Source organism: Oncorhynchus kisutch, linkage group LG11, assembly GCF_002021735.2.
Source record: "Oncorhynchus kisutch isolate 150728-3 linkage group LG11, Okis_V2, whole genome shotgun sequence".
Taxonomy (NCBI): Eukaryota; Metazoa; Chordata; class Actinopteri; order Salmoniformes; family Salmonidae; genus Oncorhynchus; species Oncorhynchus kisutch.
The window spans coordinates 26,017,943-26,045,303 of NC_034184.2; the positions used below are offsets into that span (position 1 = coordinate 26,017,943).

Consider the following 27,361-nt stretch of genomic DNA (forward strand, 5'->3'; position numbering starts at 1 on the left):
AAGAAGCTATCGTAGTCAAATATCTAGCAAAAACTGAAGACAAACACGCGAGATCAAAACTACTCGACATGTCTGTCAACCATCCTGCTGAGGCGGTGTCTCTTCTCCGGTGGCCTCTCATTGCAACATATGCATGTGACTGAGCAAATGTGTCATCATTTGTCATTTTTTCCCTATCTCGATGATTCACCTAACACGTCACTGTCATACGTTTGTACATTCAATAGTGACCACTGTGAAGTAATTAGTGAGAGACTGAGTTGGAAAGTATGAGGAGTCCCACCCACCTTCGTTATATATATACAGAGGCTGAGCTTGAAAAATAGACCAGCGCGGGCAGGGATAGACGTCTAGCAAACCAAAAGTAAGTGACAAACTAAATGCATTTTTTGCGTAAATCGAAGCTGAACTAACTATAATATATCAATCGTTTCCAGTAGCGATAGTGCATAATACATTTTTCGGGTTTTTGACACATTGCTTGGATACATTCATTTCTCTACTAGCGACAGTAGATTTGCTTTTCTTCCGATTAGCTTCCCGATGCGGAAGCTTGACAATGTAGCAAAAGTACAATTTAAAGTGTAAAATGTAAAGTTTCCCTGGCTACCTTCCGCCTAAAAGTTTAGTGGTGTAATTTTTGCATGGTTTCGATATTTTGCTTTAGTCCCTCTCCTCACCCCAACCTGGGCTCGAACCAGGGTCCCTCTGCACACGTAGACAACAGTTAGACTGGAAGCATCGTTACCCATTGCCCAGGTAGGGGCGAGGAGAATAACGGGAGCTATAATGGTACATTGATGCTGTTGACCCGGATCACTGGTTGCTGCGGAAAGGGAGGGGGTCAAAAGGGGGGTGAATGTAACCGGTGTGAAATGGCTAGCTAGTTAGCGGGGTGCTTTTTCAAAATGTATTTTTAGTTTTTATTTCACCTTTTATTTAACCAGGTAGGCTAGTTGAGGACAAGTTCTCATTTGCAACTGCGACCTGACACAGACAACAACACAGAGTTACACATGGAGTAAACAATAAACAAGCCAATAACACAATAAACAAATCAATGACACTATAAAAAATAAAGTCTATATACAGAGTGTGCAAAAGGCATGAGGAGGTAGGCAATAAATAGGCCATAGGAGCGAATAGTTACAATGTAGCAGATTAACACTGGAGTGATAAATGAGCAGATGATGATGTGCAAGTAGAGATACTGGTGTGCAGAAAAGTAAATAAAATAAAAACAGTATGGGGATGAGGTAGATTGGGTGGGCTATTTACAGATGAACTATGTACAGCTGCAGCGATCGGTTAGCTGCTCAGATAATTGATGTTTAAAGTTGGTGAGGGAAATAAGTCTCCAACTTCAGCAATTTTGTTTTGTTTTTTGCAATTCGTTCCAGTCACTGGCAGCAGAGAACTGGAAGGAAAGGCGCCCAAATGAGGTGTTGGCTTTGGGGATGATCAGTGAGATATACCTGCTGGAACGTGTGCTACGGGTGGGTGTTGTTATCGTGACCAGTGAACTGAGATAAGGCGGAGCTTTACCTAGCATGGACTTATAGATGACCTGGAGCCAGTGGGTCTGGCGACGAATATGTAGCGAGGGCCGACTAGAGCATACAGGTCGCAGTGGTGGGTGGTATAAGGTGCTTTAGTAACAAAACGGATGGCACTGTGATAGATTGCATCCAGTTTGCTGAGTAGAGTGTTGGAAGCTATTTTGTAGATGACATCGCCAAAGTCGAGGGTCAGTAGGATAGTCAGTTTTACTAGGGTAAGTTTGGCGGCGTGAGCGAAGGAGGCTTTGTTGCCAAATAGAAAGCTGTTTCTAGATTTGATTTTTGATTGGAGATGTTTAATATGAGTCTGGCAGGAGAGTTTACAGTCTAGCCAGACACCTAGGTATTTATAGTTGTCCACATATTCTAGGTCGGAACCGTCCAGGGTGGTGATGTTAGTCGGGTGGGCGGGCAGCGAACTGTTGAAAAGCATGCATTTGGATTTACTAGCGTTTAACCTCAAGTGACACCCCATCCTGTGAACGGGACCGTTGTCATCATCTGACACTAATTAGCATAACGCAACAGACAAATCTTCGTAGAAAATATTCCTATTCATGAAAATCACAAGTGAAATATATTGGAACACAGCTTAGCCTTTTGTTAATCACCCTGTTATCTCAGATTTTCAAAATATGCTTTACAGCCAAAGCTAGACAAACATTTGTGTAAGTTTATCGATAGCCTAGCATAGCATTATGCCTTGCTAGCAGCAGGCAACCTTGTCACGAAAATCAGAAAAGCAATCCAATTAAATAGTTTACCTTTGATGAACTTTGGATGTTTTCACTCACGAGACTCCCAGGTAGATAGCCAAAGTTCATTTTTTCCCTAAATATTATTTTTGGAAGCGAAATAGCTCCGTTTTTTCTTCATGATGCTGCCACCACCATGTTTGACAGTGGGGATGGTGTGTTCAGCTGTGTTGCTTTTACGCCAAACATAACGTTTTGCATTGTTGCCAAAAAGTTCAATTTTGGTTTCATCTGACCAGAGCACCTTCTTCCACATGTTTGGTGTGTCTCCCAGGTGGCTTGTGGCAAACTTTAAAACGACACTTTTTATGGATATCTTTAAGAAATGGCTTTCTTCTTGCCACTCTTCCATAAAGGCCAGATTTGTGCAATATACGACTGATTGTTGTCCTATGGACAGAGTCTCCCACCTCAGCTGTAGATCTCTGCAGCTCATCCAGAGTGATCATGGACCTCTTGGCTGCATCTCTGATCAGTCTTCTCCTTGTATGAGCTGAAAGTTTAGAGGGACGGCCAGGTCTTGGTAGATTTGCAGTGGTCTGATACTCCTTCCATTTCAATATTATCGCTTGCACAGTGCTCCTTGGGATGTTTAAAGCTTGGGAAATCTTTTTGTATCCAAATCCGGCTTTAAACTTCTTCACAACAGTATGTCGGACCTGCCTGGTGTGTTCCTTGTTCTTCATGATGCTCTCTGCGCTTTTAACGGACCTCTGAGACTATCACAGTGCAGGTGCATTTATACGGAGACTTGATTACACACAGGTGGATTGTATTTATCATCATTAGTCATTTAGGTCAACATTGGATCATTCAGAGATCCTCACTGAACTTCTGGAGAGAGTTTGCTGCACTGAAAGTAAAGGGGCTGAATAATTTTGCACGCCCAATTTTTCAGTTTTTGATTTGTTAAAAAAGTTTGAAATATCCAATAAATGTCGTTCCACTTCATGATTGTGTCCCACTAGTTGTTGATTCTTCACAAAAAAATACAGTTTTATATCTTTATGTTTGAAGCCTGAAATGTGGCAAAAGGTCGCAAAGTTCAAGGGGGCCGAATACTTTCGCAAGGCACTGTATATATCATTTAGTACCTTGAGCGTGGCTGAGGTGCACCCTTGACCGGCTCAGAAGTCAGAACCATCCAGAGTAGTGATGCTGGGCAGGTGCGGGCAGCGATCGGTTGAAGAGCATGCATTTAGATTTATTTGCATTTAAGAGCAGTTGGAGGCCACAGAATGAGAGTTGTATGGCATTGAAGCTTGTTTGGAGGTTTGTTAACACAGTATCCAAAGAAGGGCCAGAGGTATACAAAATGGTGTCGTCTGTGTAGAGGTGGATCAGGGAATCGCCCGCAGCAAGAGCGACATCATCGATATATACAGAGAAAAGAGTCGGCCCGAGAATTGAACCTTGTGGCACCCCCATAGAGACTGCCAGAGGTCCGGACAACAGGCCCTCCGATTTGACACACTGAACTCTATCAGAGAAGTAGTTGGTGAACCAGGCGAGGCAATCATTTAAGAAACCAAGGCTGTTGAGTCTGCCAATAAGAAGGAATGTTGTGATTGACGGAGTCGAAAGCCTTAGCCAGGTCGATGAATACGGCTGCACAGTAATGTCTCATCGGTTATTTTCAAACTATCTATTTTTGTACCAGTTCAAGGCCTCAACTGTCAACAGTAACACCCATCATTTGTACTGTTTTGAACTAGAGGTCGACCGATTATGATTTTTCAACGCAGATACCGAAACCGATTTATTGGAGGACCTAAAAAAGTCAATAGAGATTATTTTGCCAATTTATATATATATATATATACATATATACAATTACAACAATACTGAATGAGCAATGAACACTTTTATTTTAACATAATATAATACATCAATTAAATAAATTTAGTCTTAAATAAATAATGAAACATGTTCAATTTGGTTTAAATAATGCAAAAACACAGTGTTGGAGAAGAAAGTAAAAGTGCAATATGTGCCATGTAAAAAAGTTAACGTTTAAGTTCCTTTCTCAGAACATGAAAGCTGGTGGTTCCTTTTAACATGAGTCTTCAATATTCCTAGTTAAGAAGTTTTAGGTTGAGATTCCAAGAACACAGGATGAGATGTTACTATCCTTTGTGCAAGCACTTCCAAGAGTTAATGAACAGTGAGCGTGGTGAAATTTGGGGAGCGCATCGTCACTAGTGTACCTTTGGTTCCTAGGGTGTTTCGGCCTTTCACACTATACACCCTCACCAAAGGCGGCCAGCGACAGGGTGATCAATCCTACGCTTGCGTCCCATTCCCAATTAGTCATAGGAGTTGCCTTGTTGTTGATAGCCAACATCCCATGGGACTATGCATGGCATGAGTCAAGCATTGTTGACCGCATACCTCCTGGCCCTCTCACTTCGGGGCCCAGCTGGGGTCTTTCCTCTTCATCCAGAGCCACTGACTGCTGCCTTCTGCGGCCTCCGATACAGCTTTGATTGCCGAACGCTGGCTCTGGCCCTTAATTCCCAGGTCTCTAAGGAGTCTGGTTGTAGATATTGCCACAAAACCTTTGCAGCCCACCTCCACTGGTCGGACTTCTGTGTTCCAGCCATGATGCCGTGCTTCGGCAGCTAGATCAGCATAGCGCAGATGTTTTTGCTCATAAGCCTCATCTACTGAGTCCTCCCAGGGTACTGTGAGCTCAATGATGAAGACCTTATTGAGCGAACGGGACCAGAGCACCATGTCAGGTCTTAGGGTGGTGGTTGCGATCTCCGGAGGAAACACAAGTTGCCGGCCAATGTCAGCTAGCATTTTCCAGTCGCGGGCCAAGCACAGCTGGTCTCGCTCTAATGGTGTAGAGCTCTTTGGTGGTTTAGCCCATTCGCGGACAAGGTTTGTCCGTAAGGAGTGTGATGCTGCTGTGGGTGGTAGGGAGTTGGTGGCAGCTCACTTGTCCTCCAGGGCGGACGCAAGGTTTTTAAGGACTTGGTTGTGACGCCAAGTGTAGCGTCCTTGGGTGAGGCTTGTTTTACACCCTGTGAGAATGTGCCTGAGGTTGGCTGGCATGGAACAGAGGGCACAGTCCGGATCTTCACCATACCATTGGTGAAGATTAACTGGTGTTGGAAGGACGTCATATGTTGCTCTGATGGAAAAGCTCAACCGCCTCACTTCCATGGCCCACAGATCCTTCCAGCTGATCTTCCTCTTCTCCACACTGTCCCATTGAGTCCACTGTCCCTGTTTGGCAAGAGAGACTGCCCTGGCCCACCTTGCAGCCTCCTCCTGATGGCGTACTTCCTGCACTACCATCTTCCGCCGCTCGGGTGCAATGGCCTTACTCCAAGCAGCGCGGCTAGTTAGCCCAAGGCCTCCTTTCCCTTGCTGAACATGACCCACAATGTCAGCATGTCTGAGGGCTGCTGTTGCCTCCTGGACTGCTTTTTCTGGCCTCCATTTTCGCCCAGTTGCCAAGGTCGGCGCGTTGTTGCTCTCCACTGGGTCTTGAGATTCATTCAGTGTCATCTGGAGCCTGGTTTTTGCACACTTGAATTCCTCTGTTAGACTGGTGAGGGGCAGCTTGAGGACACCATCTCCATAGAGGCCTATGGTGGTAAGGCATCATGGAACTCCGAGCCACTTCTTTAAGTAGCCTGTGACTCCTCTTTCCATCTTCTCCACTGTTGAGATTGGAACCTCATACAGTGCTAAGGGCCACAACACCCGGGGTAGGAGACCAAACTGCAGACACCAGGCCTTTAACTTTCCAGGTAGCTGGGTGTTGTCGATGGACTGTAGGCTACTACTGATGTCTTTGCGCAGCTGTTGCACCTGGTCTTTGTCCTTCAGGCTTGCATCATACCACCTTCCAAGGCTTTTTACCGGCTGCTCAGACACTGTTGGGATTTGGTCATCTCCGATGAAGAATTTCAGGTCAGAGAGTACTCCCTTCACAATCGAGATGCTGCGTGACTTGGATGGTTTAATCTTCATACGGGCCCAGCTGATGTTCTCCTCAAGTTTTCTGAGCAGTCTCCTGGTGCATGGGACAGTGGTGGTCAATGTTGTAATGTCGTCCATGTAGGCTCTGAGTGGAGGGAGGCGGAAACCAGAGTCGACTCGCTGTCCAGCAGCAACCCATTTTGAGGATCTGATGATAACCTCCATTGCCATTGTGAATGCCAACGGAGAAATGGTACATCCCGCCATTATACCTACATTCAGGCACTGCCATGAGGTGGTGAACTCTGAGGTGGTGAAGCAGAACTGCAGATCCTGGAAGTACGACTTCACCAGGTTTGTGATGATGTCCGGTATGTGGAAAAATCTGAAGGCAGACCACAGGAGTTCATGGGGCACAGAACCAAATGCATTGGCGAGGTCGAGGAAGACTACATGGAGGTCCCTTTTCTCCACCTTGGCCATTTGGATCTGGTGCCAGATCATGCTGGAATGTTCCAAGCAGCCAGAGAACCCTGATATTCCTGCCTTCTGTACAGATGTATCGACGTACGCATTCCTTTGCAGGTACTCAGCCATCCTCTGGGCAATGACCCTAAAGAAGATTTTACCCTCGACATTCAGTAAGGAGATTGGGCGGAATTGGCTGATGTTCACTGCATCCTTCTCCTTAGGGATCAGGACCCCGCCTGCCCTACGCCACACTTTGGGTATTATCTTCTTCTGCCAAGCTGTTCTCATAAGCCTCCAGAGGAACCTCAGGACGTCTGGTGCGTTCTTATACACTTTGTACGGGACTCCATTTGGCCCCGGGGCTGATGCTGTTATTTTAGGAATTATAGGACTATTTATCTCTATACCATTTGTATTTCATATACCTTTGACTATTGGATGTTCTTATAGGTACTTTAGTATTGCCAGCCTAATCTCGGGAGTTGATAGGCTTGAAGTCATAAACAGCGCTGTGCATCCCAGCATTGCTAAGAGCTGCTGTTTGAATGTCACGCCCTGACCTTAGAGATCCTTTATTCTCTATTTCGGTTAGGTCGGGGTGTGACTAGGGTGGGCATTCTAGTTTCTTTATTTCTAGGTTGGCTGGGTATGGTTCCCAATCAGAGGTTATCGTTGTCTCTGATTGGGGATCATATTTAGGCAGCCTTTTCCCACCTGTTTGTTGTGGTATCTTGTTTTTGCTTAGTTGACTGTGAGCACTGCATTTGCTGCACATTTTGTTTGCTGTTTACTGTTTTTGTGAGTTTCATCTGAATAAACATGTGGAACTCTACGTACGCTGCGCTGCGCCTTGGTCCGTTAATTCTACAAACGAACGTGACATTGAATGAATGCTTACGAACCTGCTGCCTACCACCGCTCAGTCAGACTGCTCTATCAAATATCAAATCATAAACTTAATTCAAATAAACACACAGAAATACGAGCCTTTGTTCTTTAATATGGTCAAATCCGGAAACTATCATTTCGAAAACAAAAACGTTTATTCTTTCAGTGAAATACAGAACCGTTCCATATTTTATAGAACGTGTGGAAACCCTAAGTCTAAATATTACTGTTACATTGCACAACCTTCAATGTTATGTCATAATTATGAAAAATGATGGCAAATTAATTACGGTCTTTGTTAGGAATGAATGGCCTTTCAACAGTTCACAACGAGCCAGGCAGCCCAAACTCCTGCATATACCCTGACTCTGCTTGCACTGAACGCAAGAGAAGTGACACAATTTCCCTAGTTAATATTGCCTGCTAACATTATTTTATTTTAACTACATATGCGGGTTTAAAAAAAATATCCTTGTGAATTGATTTTAAGAAAGGTATTGATGTTTATGGTTAGGTACTTTATTGCAACGATTGTGCTGTTTTTGCGAATGCGCTTTTGTTAAATCATCAACTTGAAGTAGGCTGTGATTCGATGATAAATTAACAGGCAACGCTTTGATTATATGCAACGCAGAACAAGCTAGTTAACCTAGTAATATCATCAACCATGTGTAGTTAACTAGTGATTATTTTTATATTGATAGTTTTTTTGTAAGATAAGTTTAATGCTAGCTAGAAACTTACCTTGGCTCATTGCAGTCACATGGTCCTTTTGATGCTGCACCTGCATAACAGATGGTCAACCTGCCACGCAGTCTCCTCGGTGATTGCAATGTAATCGGCATCCAAAAAGGCAGATAACTTGAAATTGGCCCTAATTAATCGGCCATGCCGATTAATCGGTCAACCTCTATATTGAACATGAGGAATATGCCCACACACTTAAGCACAAGACCTACTCCCATTCGCCCAGCAAACATTTGTGTGTTTTACAGGGCCTTACACATATGGATCCCATATGGCTACTTATATTTATACACAGATCTGTATACATGTGTAACGTTACTTACATTTGATCAATAGAAAGGTGCCACATTTCATTCTAATGTATCAGAGCGATTGTGTTCCAGGTGGTAGCCTGTTTCTTAATTTAGGCTGTATTTGCCATTGATTTGTGGTTTGATTATTATACAGGATGTTAATAGCCTATGGGCTTTGGTGAGTATGCTGAACTTGTGTTCTGGTCAAATGCTTTGGTTTCTTATGTTGATCTCTTTGTGTCACAATTTCACTCCTGTATTACACTGTTGCTTGTTTACTTGAAATCTATAGGCCTCAGGCCACTGATAAGGGAAAGAGAAATACATTTGTGTTGAAATTAGTATTAGTTGTAGATAGGTTAGATAACTGAGAAGCATGGTTGATTGCTTTAGCCTCTGGTGTTTGGACTTTGGCTTTCTCACTTAGTTTCATTTTAGGCTATTGTCTTAGACTTGTGTCCGTACGGTACACTCCTAGAAAAAAATGGTTCTGTGATTGTCCACATAGGAGAACCAATTTTGTTCCTGGTAGAACCCTTTTTGGGTCCAAGTTGAACTCTTTTGGGTTTCATGTAGAACCCTCTGTGGAAATGGTTCTACATGGAACCCAAAAGGGGTTAATTAAAATGTTCTCCTATGGGAACAGCCAAAGTACCCTTTTTGTTATAGATAGCACTTTTTTTCTAAGAAGTAGATTAAATGGGTGACGGTGTAATAACAGTTATGTAGTCCTTAAATCCATAAATATTATACTATAAAATTAGTTCGACACCCCTGCTGAACTTTGTACTGAATGTGCTTTTTATGTTGGCACACCTTGGGTCTAGTCAGTGACATGAAATAGAATGAATAGAGCTGACATGATTCCCTATTCTATCTGACAGACAAATGTATGATGTAGAACAGATATGACTATCTGAACATTCTATAACTTTAAATCAAATCAAACGTATTTATAAAGCCCTTCGTACATCAGCTGATATCTCAAAGTGCTGTACAGAAACCCAGCCTAAAACCCCAAACAGCAAGCAATGCAGGTGTAGAAGCACGATGGCTAGGAAAAACTCCATAGAAAGGCCAGAACCTAGGAAGAAATCTAGAGAGGAACCAGGCTATGAGGGGTGGCCAGTCCTCCTCTGGCTGTGCCGGGTAGAGATTATAACAGAACATGGCCAAGATGTTCAAATGTTCATAGAGGACCAGCAGGGTCAAATAATAATAATCACAGTGGTTGTCGAGGGTGCAACAGGTCAGCACCTCAGGAGTAAATGTCAGTTGACTGACTTTACATCCTCCGGAGCAGGCCCTTGACCTAGAACTGTGTTCCTATTCAAATACAAAAAACAGTCTGTCATTCTTTTTAGTGCCACTAAAATGCAATTGATGAGAAGGAATACTTCCATGGAACCATACAGTGGCAAGAAAAAGTATGTGAACCATTTAGAATTACCTGGTCATACAATTTGATCTGATCTTCATCTAACAATAGACAAACACAATCTGCTTAAACTAATAACACACAAACATTCATATGTTTTCATGTCTTTATTGAACACACCGTGTAAACAATCACATTTCAGAGTGGAACAAGTATGTGAACCCTTGGTTTTAATAACTGATTGACCCTACTTTGGCAGCAATAACCTCAAGCAAACGTTTTTTGTAGTTGCAGATCAGACCTGCACAACAGTCAGGAGGAATTTTGGACCATCCACAAAACGGTTTCAGTTCAGCAATATTCTTGTGATGTCTGTTGTGAACCACTATCTTGAGGTCATGCCACAGCATCTCAATCGGGTTGAGGTCAGGACTCTGGTTGGGCCACTCCAGAAGGCGTATTTTCTTCTGTTGAAGCCATTCTGTTGTTCATTTACTTCTGTGTTTTGGGTCATTGTCCTGTTGCATCACCCAACTTCTGTGTTTTGGGTCATTGTCCTGTTGCATCATTCTGTTGATCTTCAATTGGTGGACACATACGATAACATTCTCCTGCAAAATGTCTTGATAAACTTGGGAATTCATTTTTCTGTTGATGAAAGCAAGCTGTCCAGGCCCTGAGGCAGCAAAGCAGCCCCAAACCATGATGCCCCTTTCACCATACTTTACAGTTGGGATGAGACTTTGATGTTGGTGTGCTGTGCCTTTTTTTCTCCACACATTGTGTTGTGTGTTCCTTCCAAACAACTCAACTTCAGTTTCATCTGTCCACAGACTATTTTGCCAGTAGCGCTGTGGAACATCTAGATGTTATTTTGCGAACTTCAGAAGTGCAGCAATGGTTTTTTTGGACAGCAGTGGCTTCTTTCGTGTTTTACATATCATAGACTCATTAACAGAGATGTTAGCATGTTCCAGGGATTCCTGTAAGTCTTTAGCTGACACTAGGATTCTTCTTAACTGTCACGCCCTGACCGTAGATTGCTTTGTATGTTTCTGTTTTTTGTTTGGTCAGGGTGTGATATGGGTGGGCATTCTATGTTTGTATGTCTAGGTTTTGTATTTCTATGTTTTGGCCGGGTATGGTTCTCAATCAGGGACAGCTGTCTTTCGTTGTCTCTGATTGAGAACCATACTTAAGTAGCCTGTTTTCCCACTGTTAGTTGTGGGTGGTTATTTTCTGTTTAGTGTTTGTTGCACCTGTCAGAACTGTTTCGACTATTCGTTTTGTTATTTTGTATTCAGTGTTCAGTCAGAATAGATAATGTGAACACGTACCACGCTGCACCTTGGTCTTCACCTTCTTCTAATGAAAGTCGTTACAGAACCACCCACCTCCAAAGGACCAAGCAGCGTGGTAAGGAGGAGCAGCGCTATCTGGAGAAATGGACATTGGAGGAGATACTGGAAGGCAAGGTACCCTGGGCACAGGCTGGGGAGTATCGCCGTCCGCAGGAGGAACTGGAGGCAGCTAAGGTTGAGCGGCAACACTACGAGGAGTTAGCACGGCAGCGCAACAGGCACGAGAGGCAGCCCCAACATTTTTTGGGGTGGGGGCACACGGAGAGATTGACAGAGTCAGGCGAGGGACCTGATCCAACTCCCCGTGCTTACCGGTAGCAGCGTGGCACTGGTCAGACACTGTGTTATGCGATGAAGTGCACGGTGTCGTCAGTGCGCACTCATAGCCCGGAGGGCTATATGCCAGCCCTCCGCAAGTACCATGCGAGAGTGGGCATCCAGCCAGGTCGGATTGTGCCAGCTCAGCGCGTTTGGCCTCCGGTGCGCCGTTTCGGTCCAGGGTATCCTGCGCCGGCCCTGCGTACTGTGTCTCCGGGGCGTTGGGAGGGTGCAGGTCGCCCTATCCCTGCGTTCCGCCCGTGCTGGCGAATGTGGGCATTGAGCCTAAGGGAGAGGTGCGAGTGGTATGCACCAGATCTCCAGTGCTCCCCCACAGCCCGGTTCGACCTGTGCCTACACTCTGGAGGGGCCGGGCTAAAGTGGTCATCCAGCCTGGAGGAGTGGTGCCAAGGCTGCGCTCCAGTGCTCCCCCACAGCCCGGTCCATCTGGTGCCTCCTCCACGCACCAGGCCTCCTGTAGGTCTCCCCAGCCTGGTGGGCCTTGTGGCAGCCCCACGCACCAGGCTGTCTCTCCGTCTCCTCCCTCCGGGCTCTCCCTCCCAGTCCTCAAGTCCGGGGTCGGCGGTGAGGGTTCCCGCTCCAGAGGCATTACTAAAGTGGGCCAGGCCAGAAGTGGAGCGGGGTCCACATCCCTCACCAGACCCGCCACCGCGGAGTAATGCCCACCCAGACCCTCCCCTATAGTTTCAGGTTTTGCGGCCGGAGTCCGCACCTTTGGGGGGGGGTACTGTCACGACCTGACCGTAGATTGCTTTGTATGTTTCTATTTTTTGTTTGGTCAGGGTGTGATGTGCAGCAAACACCCCACTTTCAAAATAGGGGTGCAAACGTATGTTCTGGCATTCCACATTTTTAACCAGAAAATAATCATGATTCATTGGGTAATTTGTCATTTTCAATTATTAGCAATGTTTTGAGCTAGTCTGTATTAAAATAGATATGTGCATTTTATATATGATATAACAATTAACAGATTGTATTTTGCACCCACTCCCCACTCAAGATTAATGGTTTTGCCCAATCAAAGTTTGCTTTGCTCTAGTGCACCACTGATTTGGTTCAGTGCAGTTAGAAATCACTAGATGCACCACTGGTGTTTAAATTGAAAAGGCAACTGCAAAATACAATTATATATTTTGTTGTGCTGTTAAATTTGTATAATTGTTTTTATATTTTGTTGTACTGTTAAATTTGTATAATTGTTTCATGTCCTATGGTGTTACATATCATTTGAACTGTGTGCACCAGGAGCAAATTCAAGGCGTTCACACTTTATCAGTCCAGGGCCAAGAGCCTCTTTAGCCAAAGGGAGATTTTAGCCCGGGGCTAAGCGAGTGTTCACACTTGCACATTCTAAAGTGGGCTAGCACCAACCCAGGGTTAGCTGGCCCAGCTCCGGAGCAGGGTTAGCACCGATTTATAGCCTCTGAAACACTGTGCCAAAATGGCCAGTTTGAATCAGGGTCAATAACAATGCCTAGAATGCCAAAGTCACTTAATTTACATAGCTATGCTTGTAATGCCTGTAGTGCGTCCTGCTACCTGTCAATCGCCAGAATGCTTACTGTCCAATCACAAAAGCTCCACTGTCACTTAATTTACATAGCTATGCTTGTGACGCCTGTAATGCGTTATGCAAAGTTGGCTGCAAATCTATACTATTTCATCCTTCCATCTGTGGGCAAAAAAAAACTAAATACTTTAATCTGTGCAAAAACATTGGTTGCTATGCAGCAGGCTGGCTAACGTCTTCTCACTTATCCAACTAAAGTTACAAACTCTACAGCTGGAAAGGCAGTAAACCCTCATTTTTTGTCCGTTTTAATTGGTTTTTATTTACATTTAATTGAATATATGATAATAGTGTTGCATGATTTCACCTGAATCAGAAAAGTTTCTCGTGCGGGCACAGCATGCTCTGGGACGTTACTGGGGCGAGATCGAATTTCAAAAGTGAAACATTGTTTCCGAGGTCAGACAGGCAGGGAGCAAGGTTTATACAGACCATCACTGTTGGAAATCAAATGCTAGGCTAGAAGCAATATGAAATGTAAGGCATAAACGCCGACGTTCTGTAAATTGCCTTGGAAATAATGGAGGACGCCCGTTCCGGAAAACAGCTGGTCAAACTAGAAACACGTGGAAGGATTTGACAGCACAGAGCCACTTGAGGGACCAGAGACATTCATGTTCATCACTCACCACATTAGGTTATCAATCGATGGTCTCTGCAAAAACAAATCAATACGTTTTTCTTCCTCGTTGGACCAGCGTTTTCAATGTATATCATTTCAGCTTGTGTAGTTGTTGGTTTAGCTTTCTATGACGTTGTAGCAAGTAAGGTCTGCATGTATGTGTAGGCGCATATTGCGTCATAATTGCAAGGTGTCCCGATAACTTTTCCAACTGTCCCGTTATCTGGTTTTAATGTCCATTATTGAATGCCCTTCTAGCCAATCAAAAACGAGTATTCAACAACGTTGTGGTATATTTAAAAAGTATAAAAGTGTCATTTTCATCCACACGCGGTTTACAGGCATTTAACACCATATGGCATTTTTTTGCCATCTATTTTCCAACTTCCATCGGTTAAATCACATTTGTAAAATGTGTTTATGCAGTTACAAAGGTATTGGTCCTGGCTGAGCCCCATATGCGAGCTCAGCAGTGCACCATGGCCGAATCACGGTTACAAATCAAATTGTATTCCTGCTTATGCTTTGTAAACGACAGGTGTGGACTAACAGTGAAATGCTTACTTTCGGCCGTTCCCAACAATGCAGGGACGAAAGAAATAGAGAAATGATAGAAAAGTAAAACACGTAATAATAGTTACACAATGAGTAGGCTAATGATAACTTGGCAATATACACTGAACAAAAATCAAAAGGCAACATGTAAAGTGTTGGTCCCATGTTTCATGAGCTGAAATAAAAGATCTCAGAAATGTCTCTCAAATTTTGTGCACAAGTTTGTTTACATGTCTGTTATTGAGCATTTCTTCTTTGCCAAAAAGAAGAAGTTCTACTGGCATCCGCCAAACCCAGATTCTGGGCTGCCAGATGGTAAAGCGTGATTCATCACTCCAGAGAACGTGTTTCCACTGCTCCAGAGTCCAATGCAAGCGAGCTTTACACCCCTCCAGCTGACTCTTGACATTGTGCATGGTGATTTTAGGCTTGTGTGCGGCTGCTCGGCCATGGCAACCCATTTTATGAAGCTCCCGATGAACAGTTCTTGTGCTGATGTTGTTTCCGGAGTCTGTTTGGAACTCTGTAGTGAGTGTTGCAACTGAGGACAGATGCTTCAGCACTCGACTGTCCCGTTCTGTGAGCTTATGTGGCCTGGAGACGAAAGAAATGCACACCAGTTTAGGCGAAGTGCTGGCTAGCGGAGTAGAACACTTGAAAAAGAAAAGGAGAGCTGCACACTCTAGGAGCTCAGATATAATAAATGTATAACCAACGCTTCAACAACCAAGCTTGTGTGGCCTACCACTTTGCAGCTGAGCTGTTGTTGCTCCTAAACGTTTCCACTTCATGCTAACAGCACTTACAGTTGACTAGGGCAGCTCTAGCAGGGCACACATTTTACGAACTGACTTGTTGGAAAGGTGGAAAGTCACTGAGCTCTTCAGTAAGGCCATTTTACTGCCAATGTTTGTCTATGGAGATTGCATGGCTGTGTGCTCAATTTTAAACACCTGTCAGCAACGGGTGTGACTGAAATAGCCGAATCCACTCATTTGAATGGGTGTCCACATACCCTGTATATATAGTGTAATTTATTGTGGCAAAACCTAAAACAAATGTTCTGTTCTCTTCATGAACAGAAAAACTCCAAACAGAATGCATTTACACATAAAAAATAGGCCTTACATTTAGATATTTTTCCTTATTTCAGACCATAAACCATGAGTTATCCAGGATACCCCGCTCAAGCTGGTGGCTATCCCCCTCAGCCGGGTGCCTACCCACCCCAAGCTGGAGGCTATCCCCCTCAGCCGGGCGCCTACCCACCCCAAGCCGGAGGTTACCCACCCCAGGCAGGAGGTTACCCACCCCAGGCAGGTGGTTACCCCCCACAGGCTGGTGGTTACCCCCCTCAGGCTGGTGGCTATCCACCACAGCCTGGAGCTGGAGGGTACCCAGCCATACCCCCAGCAGGTAAGGCCTCAGGACAACAGATCATTATATGCCTAATATATGCACATGCAGCATGTTTTATATGTTTTATTCTCTAAACAACCTTCGCTGTGCTGAGAGACAACACTCACAGACCAACTTGTGACTGACATAGTACTCCCATTCTGTGTGCCCTGAGTATCACTCTGCTGACTAGAATTGGCAAGTGTGTTTATTGCTAGTCCTGGTGTTTCATCCCAAAGCCAATTTAATACTGACCCATTTCTTTACCTCTCTGCCCTAGCAGCAATACCAGATATTTGTTAAAACTTCTCTAGTATGAAGTTTAAGCACTTTCTATTTCTATTTAAAATAGAACAATTATCCTCTGGTTTCTGGTAACCCCTGATTGAAGGATTTATTGATTGCTTTATTGGTTGACTACAATCATATACAACCACAACATCAAAGCAAAACATTCCAAACTTTTGTAAAACAGTAGTAATAGTACATAGTGATTTGCCATAAACAGTTTAGTGGCATGCCCATCTATGTCATCTGTTACAGATAGTTGGGGAGGTGGTGCTGGTTTCCCCGCCTTTGGTCTTGATAATCTGTCCAACCCTGGATTCAACGCAGGCAACCTCCCAGCCATGGTAAGTCTGGCATGAAAATACAGTACAACCCCCCCCCCCCATGAATTGCACGGCCAATAATGGAAATCACAACCCAATTATTGACTTTTTACCCAGGTCATCTTTTTCTCATATCTATCTATGTTGCAGCTTTCTTGTTAACCTTCCTTAATAGTCTCTCTCGCATGACTAAAATAATGTAGCTCATGTTTATTAGCTTAGCTTAGTGCTTCAAAAACATAATCATTTGCTGCAACCTTCTCTTTCACTGTTGTAATCCTTCAAAACTCCATGTTTTGTATACTTTATTTTTTATATTGTCTTTTATTTTCTCTTTATTAAAAAAACAAAAGCAGATCAACATCTATAATACATAATTGATTATTTACAAAACAGCTTTGCTTGCAGATTAATTGAAACCAATCCGCTTCCTGCACATTTTATTGGATGCCCACTTCTGCTCCAATCACATGCCAACCCGATCTCCGCAGCCATGTTCACCTCTGGTGGATACCCCCACCCTGCCCCCCAGCCCCCTAACCAACAGCCCTATGGTATGTACCCCCAGCCAGGAGGACAGATGCCCCAGCCTCAAGGCCCAGGCATGGCCTATCCAGGCCAGCCCATGCCTGGCTACCCACGGGCACCCTCACCCAACCCCTCCATGCCGGGTTACGGAGGAGGACCAGCGCCTAATCAGCCCATGCCAGTGTACCCTCAAGCCCCGTCGCCCAACCCGTCCATGCCTGGAGGTGGAGCCATCCCAGTCTCTCCTGCCATCAATGTAAGACACACTGGGAGGATTTAACCCTATTTTGACAATAGTCCTTCAAAATACAATTTTAGGATAGGCATACATCTGGTTAAGGGTCCATACTTTATCCAAGGGTTTAAACTTGAATACCTAAATGTTCTGCACTAAAATTGATTGGGCTTCTATCGTTTTCTTACTCTTCTTGAGATGTCAATTATAAGAGATTTTGCCAGGAGTTTTACTGGCAAATAACACTGACAGTGTAAAGCAATCAGGTTTCATTATGGATGAATTCCCTTTTCTTTCAGAGAGGATTCAGGGGAAGCATCAAGGATTATCCGGGAGCAGACCCACTGAGAGATGTGGAGGTTCTGAGGAAAGCCATGAAAGGCTTTGGTGAGTTGGTTAAATAGACCCTGTCCAGAAACAACCCCTAGCCCCTTAAACTGGAGTCTCGTGAGTGAGTTAGACCCTGATCAGAAACAACCCCTAACCTTTTATACATTGGTCCAGTGATTGAGTTAGTTAGTGGCCAGCAATATTTGACATTTGTGTATACAGTGTGTATGATATTATAAATACCTCACAGGCGACTCGGCCAATACAATACATTTTTTATCTGTCTCATAAAGATAATTACCAATATGCAAAAGACTACAGTTAAACCATGTGCAATCTAGTATAATGCGTTTAGCTGACTAAGGAATGGTCATGGGAAGTGACTATCAAAGCAAGTATTATTTCATAACTGTAAAATGAATACAAGACATAAAGCTTAAGTTATAAGGTTATACTGACATTAACAAAGCATTATTGTAGGCATATACACTACCGGTCAAGTTTTAGAACACCTACTCATTCAAGGGTTTTTCTTTATTTTTTACTATTTGCTACATTGTAGAATAATAGTGAAGACATCAACACTATGAAATAACACATATGGAATAATGTAGTAACTAAAACAGTGTTAAGCAAATCAAAATACATTTTATATTGAAACATTTTTAAATAGCCACGCTTTGCATAATCTTGGGATTATCTCAACCAGCTTCACCTGGAATGCTTTTCCAACAGTCTTGAAGGAGTTCCCACATATGCTGAGCACTTGTTGGCTGCTTTTCCTTAACTCTGAGGTCCAACCCATCCCAAACCATCTAAATTTGGTTGAGGTCAGGTGATTGTGGAGGTCAGGTCATCTGATGCAGCACTCCATCACTCTCCTTCTTGGTAAAATAGCCCTAACACAGCCCACAGTGTGTTGGGTTATTGTCCTGTTGAAAAACAAATGATAGTCCCACTAAGCCCAAACCAGATTGGATGGCATATAGCTGCAGAATGCTGTGGTAGCCATGCTGGTTAAGTGTGCCTTGAATTCTAAATAAATCACTGACCGTGTCACCAGAAAAGCACCCCCACACCATATCACCTCCTCCTTCATGCTTCACGGTGGGAAATACACATGCGGAGATCATCCGTTCAATCACACCGCGTCTCACAAAGACACGGCGGTTGAAACCAAAAATCTCCAATTTGGACTCCAGACCAATGGACACATTTCAACCGGTCTAATGTCCATTGCTCGTATTTCTTGGCCCAAGCAAGTCTATTCTTCTTATTGGTGTCCTTTAGTAGTGGTTTCTTTGCAACAATTTGACCATGAAGGCCTGATTCACGCAGTCTCCTCTGAACAGTTGATGTTGAGATGTCTGTTACTTGAACTCTGTGAAGCATTTATTTGGGCTGCAATTTCTGAGGCAGGTAACTCTAATGAAATGATACTCTGCAACAGAGGTAACTCTGGGTCTTCCATTCCTGTGGAGGTCCTCATGAGAGACAGTTTCATCATAGCGCTTGATGGTTTATACGACTGCACTTGAAGGAACTTTCAAAGTTCTTTAAGTTTTCCGTATTGACTGGCCTTCGTGTTTTAAAGTAATGATGGACTGTAGTTTCTCTTTGCTTATTTGACCTGTTCTTGCCATAATATGGACTTGGTCTTTTATTATTACCAGGGCTATCTTCTGTATACCAACCATACCTTGTCACAACACAACTGTTTGGCTCAAACGCATTAAGAAGGAAAGAAATTCCACAAATTAACTTTGAGGCACACCTTTTAAATTGAAATGCATTCCAGGTGACTATCTCATGAAGCTGATTGAGACCATGCCAAGAGCATGCAAAGCTGTCATCAAGGCAAAGGGTGGCTATTTGAAAAATCTCAAATCTCAAATATATTTAGATTTGTTTAATACTTTCGGTTACTACATGATTCCATATGTGTTATTTCATAGTTTTGATGTCTTCACTAGTATTCTACAATGTAGAAAATATTAACAATAAATACAAATTCTTGAATGAGTAGGTGTTCTAAATCTTTTGACCGGTAGTGTAGATTCTAAGGTTAACTTACAAGGCAAAGCATGGACAAAGAGATGCTTACTAGCCAGAGGCCTAGAAGCAGAGGAAATTAGAATTGATCATACAACCTTCCTCCATGGACTGGATACAGGATAAGAGACAGAACAAAGGCATTTAATTCCATTAATAACATTTGAAGGTGTATCCTTTCAGCCCAGAACCAATCACCTTTGATCAATCAAACGATACAAAGTTTACAGTGTAACCTGACCACCAAGGCCCAATCTCCGCAGGGTGTCACAGCATTTAAATGGTTTTGTGGGGGATGAGACTAGTGTAAATATGACATCATTCCTGAGAGGACCATATAACCTTTTTGCATATAGTAATTCAGATTTCACCCTGTACAGATACAAGTAACCACAGAGATCATACATGCATATAGTTAGCATCAGAGTTATCCTCAGTGAACACGTTTCAGATATATACCAAACATGGAGACTATAGTACTATTCAATCACATTCAATAGTCAGTCTTCTGAATACTGTAACAGAAACATTTTGGTGGAGGGGGGGGGGGGGGCTGACTAGTCCTTTGGCATTGTCTCCTGTCTTCCAACTCCAGGTGTCAGAGAGCACATGAATAAGGGCCGAGCATACATTAAGCCCTATCTAATCTTGGAACCAGAAACAAATATTACATGCGTAATGGCCAGATGTCACGAGAGAATAGGCCCTGTCCAGAAACAACCCCTTGTCAGTAACCTTATACAATATACACTTGTGTAGATCTGAAAGGAATGGATAGGTAAATTCAACACTAGCAATGACATTGCCTTCTATCATTGAGCCTCAATCTTTGAATTACTTAATTATGTATGAAGACCTGGTAATGATATTTGCTGAGCTATACTAGTAAAACAATTATGTTATAAACTCATGAAGGGAAATGGATGGGCAGTTTTGAATATGTGTTCTGACAGGGAACTTGTCCTACAGGTACTGATGAACAGGCCATCATAGACCTGCTAGGGAGTCGCTCAAACATACAGCGTGTTCCCATGCTCGCGGCCTTCAAAACTTCCTACGGAAAGGTAATACAGTTACATTTAAAAACGTGATACTTTATTTATCTAATTTGAGTTATTATGGAACAAATGAATATAATGAGTGTTACAGCATCATACAATGATCTGTATAAGTGAGGTTCATGGAGGGTCAGAGGGTATATCTCAACAGCAGCTGATGGTTCTGCCAGTTAACAATGTATCTGGGGGACTTGATTCCCTCAGACCCCATTATAGCAGTACACACATGGCACAGCAGTTGAACACAGATAGCATTAATGCTTGAAGTTGACTGAAGTAGGTCCAGCCACTCATTTTGGGTGCCGGTACGCTTTCTATATATTTGCCGTTACTTATCATATTTTACAGCCAATATTCTAAAAGAGGTGCCAGTACTCAAGCAGTACAGGAAATGACGGTGCCGATATTGAAGTTATAGAACAGTGAAAGTGCTTGTTCTCTGTACCCCTGAGCACCAGCCCAACTCAAGAATATCTTGGTTAGCATTGAATTATACCAAGCTTGTATCCCCTTACCTTCGTAGGATCTGGTTAAGGATCTGAAGTCAGAGCTGTCAGGGAACTTTGAGAAGCTGGTGCTGGCCATGTTGAAGACCCCAGCCCAGCTGGATGCATATGAACTCAAAGATGCCATTAAGGTTTGTGAAAGAGTTTTTATAATCACTGACATGGATGCTCTCTCTTAGCGTGTGTGTGTGTTTGCGTTCGTACGTGCAAACAAGTGGATATGTTTTTGTTTTGTGTTTGACACAACTAACTAAACTAGTTTAACGAACAGAGAAATAGTAATATTCATGTCGTAAACCTTCCAACTGTTCTCTACTGTATGTTCTGACAGGGTGCAGGGACAGACGAGGCTTGTCTGATAGAGATCCTGTCCTCTCGCTCCAACGCAGAGATCAGAGAGATCAACATGGTCTACAAGACAGGTAAGTTCCTCAGGTAGACACACACTACAGGGACGACAGATAGCGTTGAGGAAAAAACCGTTGAAATAAATATGAGAAGTGTACTGCTCTGTACTGTGCTGTGTAAGAAAGCTGTTTGTGTTATTTCAGAGAATAAGAAGTCACTGGAAGATGCCATCAGTGGGGACACCTCAGGACACTTCCGTAGACTCCTCATCTCTCTGGCCCAGGTACAGCCTATGGCCCATAGATGTAGAATAATGTATACATTAGAAATACATATACATAGGAATAGATACAGTTGAAGTCGGAGGTTTACATACACCTTTGTCAAATACCTTTAAACTCAGTTTTTAACAATTCCTTACATTGAATCCTGGTAAAAAAAATCCCTGTCTTAGGTCAGTTAGGATCACCACTTTATTTTAAGAATGTGAAATGTCAGAATAATAGTAGAGAGAGTTATTTATTTCAGCTTTTAAGTTTTAAAGCAAATTTCCTGCAATTCTACACATTTTGCCATGACTTATGCCATGTTAGTGATATCTGCATGCCCTGTCAGTATTCACCCATTAACACTACAAGGTGAAGATAACTGGCTGGACTAATTTACTAACCTACTTGTTAGCTGACATGGTTAATTGAGTGACTGTCAGTGACTGAAAAAACAAGAGAAACTGCTAATGCACAACCAAATGCCTAACTTGCACGTTGGATATTCTACCATTCTAACTCAACAGTTCCAGTCGGGGTCCCTAAGTGATCGCTTATGTTGCCTATGCCTGCAGCTGGCCCTGATTATGTGTTGTGTTTGTGCTCTCAGGGTAATCGAGATGAAAGAGAGACAGTGGACATCTCTGTAGCCAAACAAGATGCCCAGGTAAATTGCCATTTCTTATCTATAATGGACCTTGTGACGTCTAATCTACAGACTGTATTGTGTCTTCAACATACTTAGGGACAGGTGTTTTTCATTCAATTTGAGCTGGAAAAACTCAGGACCCTACACGGCATACTTTAAATCTCTACCTACTCATTGAAAGATGCCTGTGTGTATTGTGTGCCCTCTGTCCAGGCCCTGTATGCTGCTGGAGAGAACAAGGTGGGAACAGATGAGTCCAAGTTCAATGCCATCCTGTGTGCCAGGAGCAAACCCCACCTCAGAGCAGGTAACTACAGGGGAGAGGAATGGTACTGTAAGAAGTCAAATATCAATTAAATGTACACTCACTTGACAGTTTATTAGGTACACCACCCATTCACGAATATGGTTCACTCCTTCAGACGGTGAGTAACGTGGCCATGGCTTGCTATATAAAGCAAGCAGGCAGACAGGCATCGAAGCATTCAGTTACTGTTAGAATCTACAGTAGAATGGGCATAACTAGTGACCTAAAGGACTTTGAGCGTAGTATGGTCATCAGTGTCAGGCGCACCGGTTCCAGTATCTCAGAAACGGCTGAGAGTGTTTTCACGCACGAGAGTGTCTAGGGTTGACAGAAAACTGTGCGTCAAACAAAAAACATCCAGTCGGCTGCGGTCCTGTGGGCGAAAACAGCTTGTTGATGAGAAGTCGAAGGAGAATGGCAAGAATCGCGCAAGCTAGCATGCTGGCCACAAACATGCAAACAACGCCGCAACACAACAGTGGTGTGCAGAACGCACAACTCGTTAAACCCTGTCACGGATGGGCTATTGCAGCAGATGACCACACTGGGTTCCTATCAGCTACAAAAAGCAGCTCAAGTGGGCACGCGATCACCAACACTGGACAATTAAGGAGTGAAAAAATATTGCCTGGTGTGACAAATCCCAGTTCCTGTTGCATCATGCTGATGGCCGAGTCAGGATTTGGCGTAAGCAGCATGAGTCCATGGACACATCCTGCCTGGTATCAACAGTACAGTCTGGTGGTGTAATGGTGTGGGGAATATTTTCCTGGCACACGTTAGGTCCCTTGATACCAATTGAGCAACGTTTGAACGCCACACCTTGTAGAATCCATGCCTCAAGGAATTCCGACTGTTCAGGAGGCAAAAGGGGTCTGACCCGGTACTAGATGGCCACTGAGTGTATATGAAATATCAGTCCTCTGGTGCTGTCCGCTCATCTTGATTCATAGCTTTTGCCACTACCTTATCCGTGTGTGTGCCTGTGTGTGCGTGCATATGTGCAGTGTTCCATGAGTATCAGCAGATGTGTGGCAGAGACCTAGAGAAGAGCATCGACAGAGAAATGTCTGGAGACCTGGAGAGTGGAATGGTGGCCGTGGGTAAGAGGACACCTTTTGGTTAACACACCCATTCAGGTCACACCTACACGTCTCTACGCAAACACATACTAACACTCTATGTCACTCCACTAACAACACACACACAGAGTGAAATACCCAGATGTATGTGTAGGGGATTACCAAAAAAAACCTTGAACAATGGTTCCACCCAATTCCTGTATGGGGTTTCCCCGTTTGACGTAACAGCTGGGAATTTATTTTTAAGCTGAATGTGTTATGTTATGGGATTTATATGAATAATGACTAAATGATGTATATATTTAACGTAGAACTATAACTAAACAGTAGAATACTACCCTGTCACTGTATGAATGTATGAATCCTATTATAATCAAAACACTGAATATAACGTGTGTAGTTTTAGTCAAGAATTAGAACGAGGACTTTCTGTTCCTTGTTAGAAACGAATGGAGCTATCGTCAGACCGGCTGGAATACTGTGTTCCTTACAGGACATTCTGTCCCCACCCAGAAAGGGGAGAGACCTTGGGCTTGAAGTAGATTGTTTAACAGGTGACAGACAATGTGAGAAGGCTTGTCAACTATATTGCCATTGTATCTGAGAGGAGGAGGGACATTTATGACGAAATGTGAGGTATATAAACCAATGTACATGGTATTATGAGCAGAGCTCTCGATAAGCACTATTGGCTAAGTTGACTGACCTCTGTCCGTTTCATTTAAATAAGAATCTTACAAATTCTTAGAAACAGACAGAGTGTGTTAATTGCATTGGAAAATGAACATGAGAACAAAATTCTATTGACAGTTAACACCCATAGTTTACTCATTCTTACTGTGAAAAGATGGTATAGAAGATGCTATAACAATATGTGAGTTGTCACACGGTTGCTGTCTGAATGAGTAATTGTTGTTGTTATTTTCCTTCACTTTGCTATCGTTGCTCCGGTTAATGGTACAGTAACATGCTTTTAGATTATTTTGACTGGGTGACATCGTTGTTATTATCTGACTTTGTATCAAGAGATGCTCACTCTCCATACACACTTCATAGTAATGATGTGTTGTTTGCTAGTTCCATTATGCATGATGTTTGTCCGTACAGAAGTCGTGTTGATGTGATGTATTTCACGCTTCTGACTGTGTTTATCAAACTACATTAATATATTTTCATATACACTGAGTATACAAAACATTATGAACTCTTTGCATGACATAGACTGACCAGGTGAATCCAGGTGAAAGCTATGATCCCTTATTGATGTCACCTGTTAAATCCACTTCAATCAGTGTAGATGAAGGGGAGGAGACAGTTTAAAGAAGGATTTTTAAGCGTTGAGACAATTGAGACCTGGATTGTGTATGTGTGCCATTCAGAGAGTGAATGTCCAAGATAGAACATTTAAGGGCTTTTGAAAGGGGTATGGTAGTTGGTGCCAGGCACATCAATTTGTGTCAAGAACTGCAACACTGCTGGGTTTTTCACGCTTAACAGTTTCCCGTGTGTATCAAGAATAGTCCACCACCCAAAGGCCATCCAACCAACTTGACACAACTGTTGGAAACATTGGTGTCAACATGGGCCAGCAGCCCTGTGGAACACTTTGGACACCTTGTAGAGTCCATGCCCTGACGAATTGAGACTGTTCTGCGGGCAAAAGGGGGTGGTGCAACTCAATATTTGTTATGTTTTGTACACTCAGGGTATTTTCAAGTTCTGGTTTCAGATATAACTTGACAATCTTTTCAGTTTTATCCCTTCATATCATTTTTAACCGTTAGTTTTGTTTGTTTCTGAGAGTTTCCTTCAACACACAGTATCAGTCACCTTGTCTCAAGTCTGTTTGTGCTCTTGCAAACTCAATAGCTTTCATTTTCAAGCTAAACATTTGTCATGACAATGACTGACTAGGAATTGGCATTGTAGCACAAACAGACTGGGCCATGTTATCAGTCCCTCCCTCCGAAGACTAGCGCCTACTAAGGTTCATTCTAACCCTCTGCTCTCTCTGTGTTCCAGTCAAGTGTATTAAGAACACACCCGCCTACTTTGCTGAGAGACTTTACAAGGCCATGAAGGTAAGACACGCCCCGTTTCTGTCTGTATGTCTGTCTGTCTGGACTGATTACAACATACTGTACATACAGCACACAACAACAAAACTGTCCATGACTGATTAGTGAACACTGTTTACACTCACTACATTTTCACTTTACCAGTCCCAATGATATTGCATTGACATTACAGTAATTGCTTCTGATAACTGTACTCTTTAAATAAGTGTGTGTGTGTGTGTGTGTGTGTGTTTTCTCAGGGGGCCGGGACCAAGGACAAAACCCTGATTCGGATAATGGTGACCCGTTCTGAGGTGGACATGTTGGATATCCGTCAGGTATACGTCAAGACATATGGCAAGTCGCTCTACACAGACATCTCTGTAAGTATCTCTCCTCATCACAACACAAATTCCAACACACATACACACACCAGTACCTTCAATAATGCTACTGCTATAGAGCAAGTTAGGCATTCTAGTATGATGTTCTGGACTAGTTTGTTGATGTGTTTGTTGTTGTCTATGACAGGGAGACACTTCAGGGGACTATAAGAAACTGCTGTTAAAGCTGTGTGGAGGGAGCGACTAGAGGAACCATGTCAGCTTTCTTTACAGGATGTCCCCCACACTATATCTCCAATGTTTACATATATACCCATTTACTGACTACCCTATAATAGTATATATATATATTCCTATCTATGCATGCACCACAGTCAGCAATACTGCAGGCCATGCCATCCATTTTCTTCATTGCAACTTTTAGCACATGTTATGATATGAGAACCTCCAATCATAAAAGCTGTTCCTTTTCTATATTTTGTATGAGCAAGAAAGTATATGTTTTTCCATAAGTGTAATATCAGTGCTGGATATTATAACTTAGTCAGGGTAAAAATGCCCTAAAGGTGCAATGTGCAACTGATTTAGAATTGGAATTTAAATCAATATATATTTGATTTTTCCAAGCCTGTGCCAATATTATGCATATCTAATTGTAAATGTTAACTAAGTAGTAATTGGTTTAGTTGAAATGTTAAATACACGACTCTGAAGTCAGAATACTTAGCAGCTAAAGTACCAAAGTGTTCGGTATATATTTGTGTTTATATGGTGTGTGTGTACACTATCATTGTGGTTTTTTTGTCTGCTGTTTGCTACAATCTCTTTGAGCATATCTGTCAATCTAACTTCTAACTAAAATCTCATTGCATCACATTTCAGTAACGGTGCTCTGATTTAATATTACATCTGAAAATAAATGTTGAGAAACACCGCTGTTCTTTCCCCTACTGATGATTTCATCCATGCTAATGTTGTTGTTGCATTATACCGTGTTTTAGTCTTGAGGCAAGGAAGAGCACTAATTCCTGTTTCTGACCCCAGGCCCCTGACACTTTCAACAAATGGCTGATGTTCTTGGCCTGTTATTTGTGGAGTCAGTGAGCAAAGGAG

The 27,361-nt window shown here is 43.0% G+C and overlaps 1 protein-coding gene across 1 annotated transcript; it reads left to right on the forward strand.

Annotated features, from left to right (window-relative positions):
• Positions 1 to 203: 203 nt before the first annotated feature.
• Positions 204 to 27,182, forward strand: anxa11a (annexin A11a). The gene is made up of 15 exons (XM_020495373.2): positions 204 to 364; positions 15,631 to 15,893; positions 16,419 to 16,507; positions 17,055 to 17,270; positions 17,549 to 17,636; positions 20,601 to 20,695; positions 21,213 to 21,326; positions 21,527 to 21,617; positions 21,747 to 21,826; positions 22,420 to 22,476; positions 22,672 to 22,765; positions 23,773 to 23,868; positions 25,870 to 25,928; positions 26,165 to 26,287; positions 26,436 to 27,182. The coding sequence occupies exons 2-15, from the start codon at positions 15,641 to 15,643 to the stop codon at positions 26,493 to 26,495; spliced, it is 1,515 nt and encodes a 504-aa protein (XP_020350962.1). The 5' UTR covers positions 204 to 364; positions 15,631 to 15,640; the 3' UTR covers positions 26,496 to 27,182.
• The last annotated feature ends 179 nt before the right edge of the window (positions 27,183 to 27,361 follow it).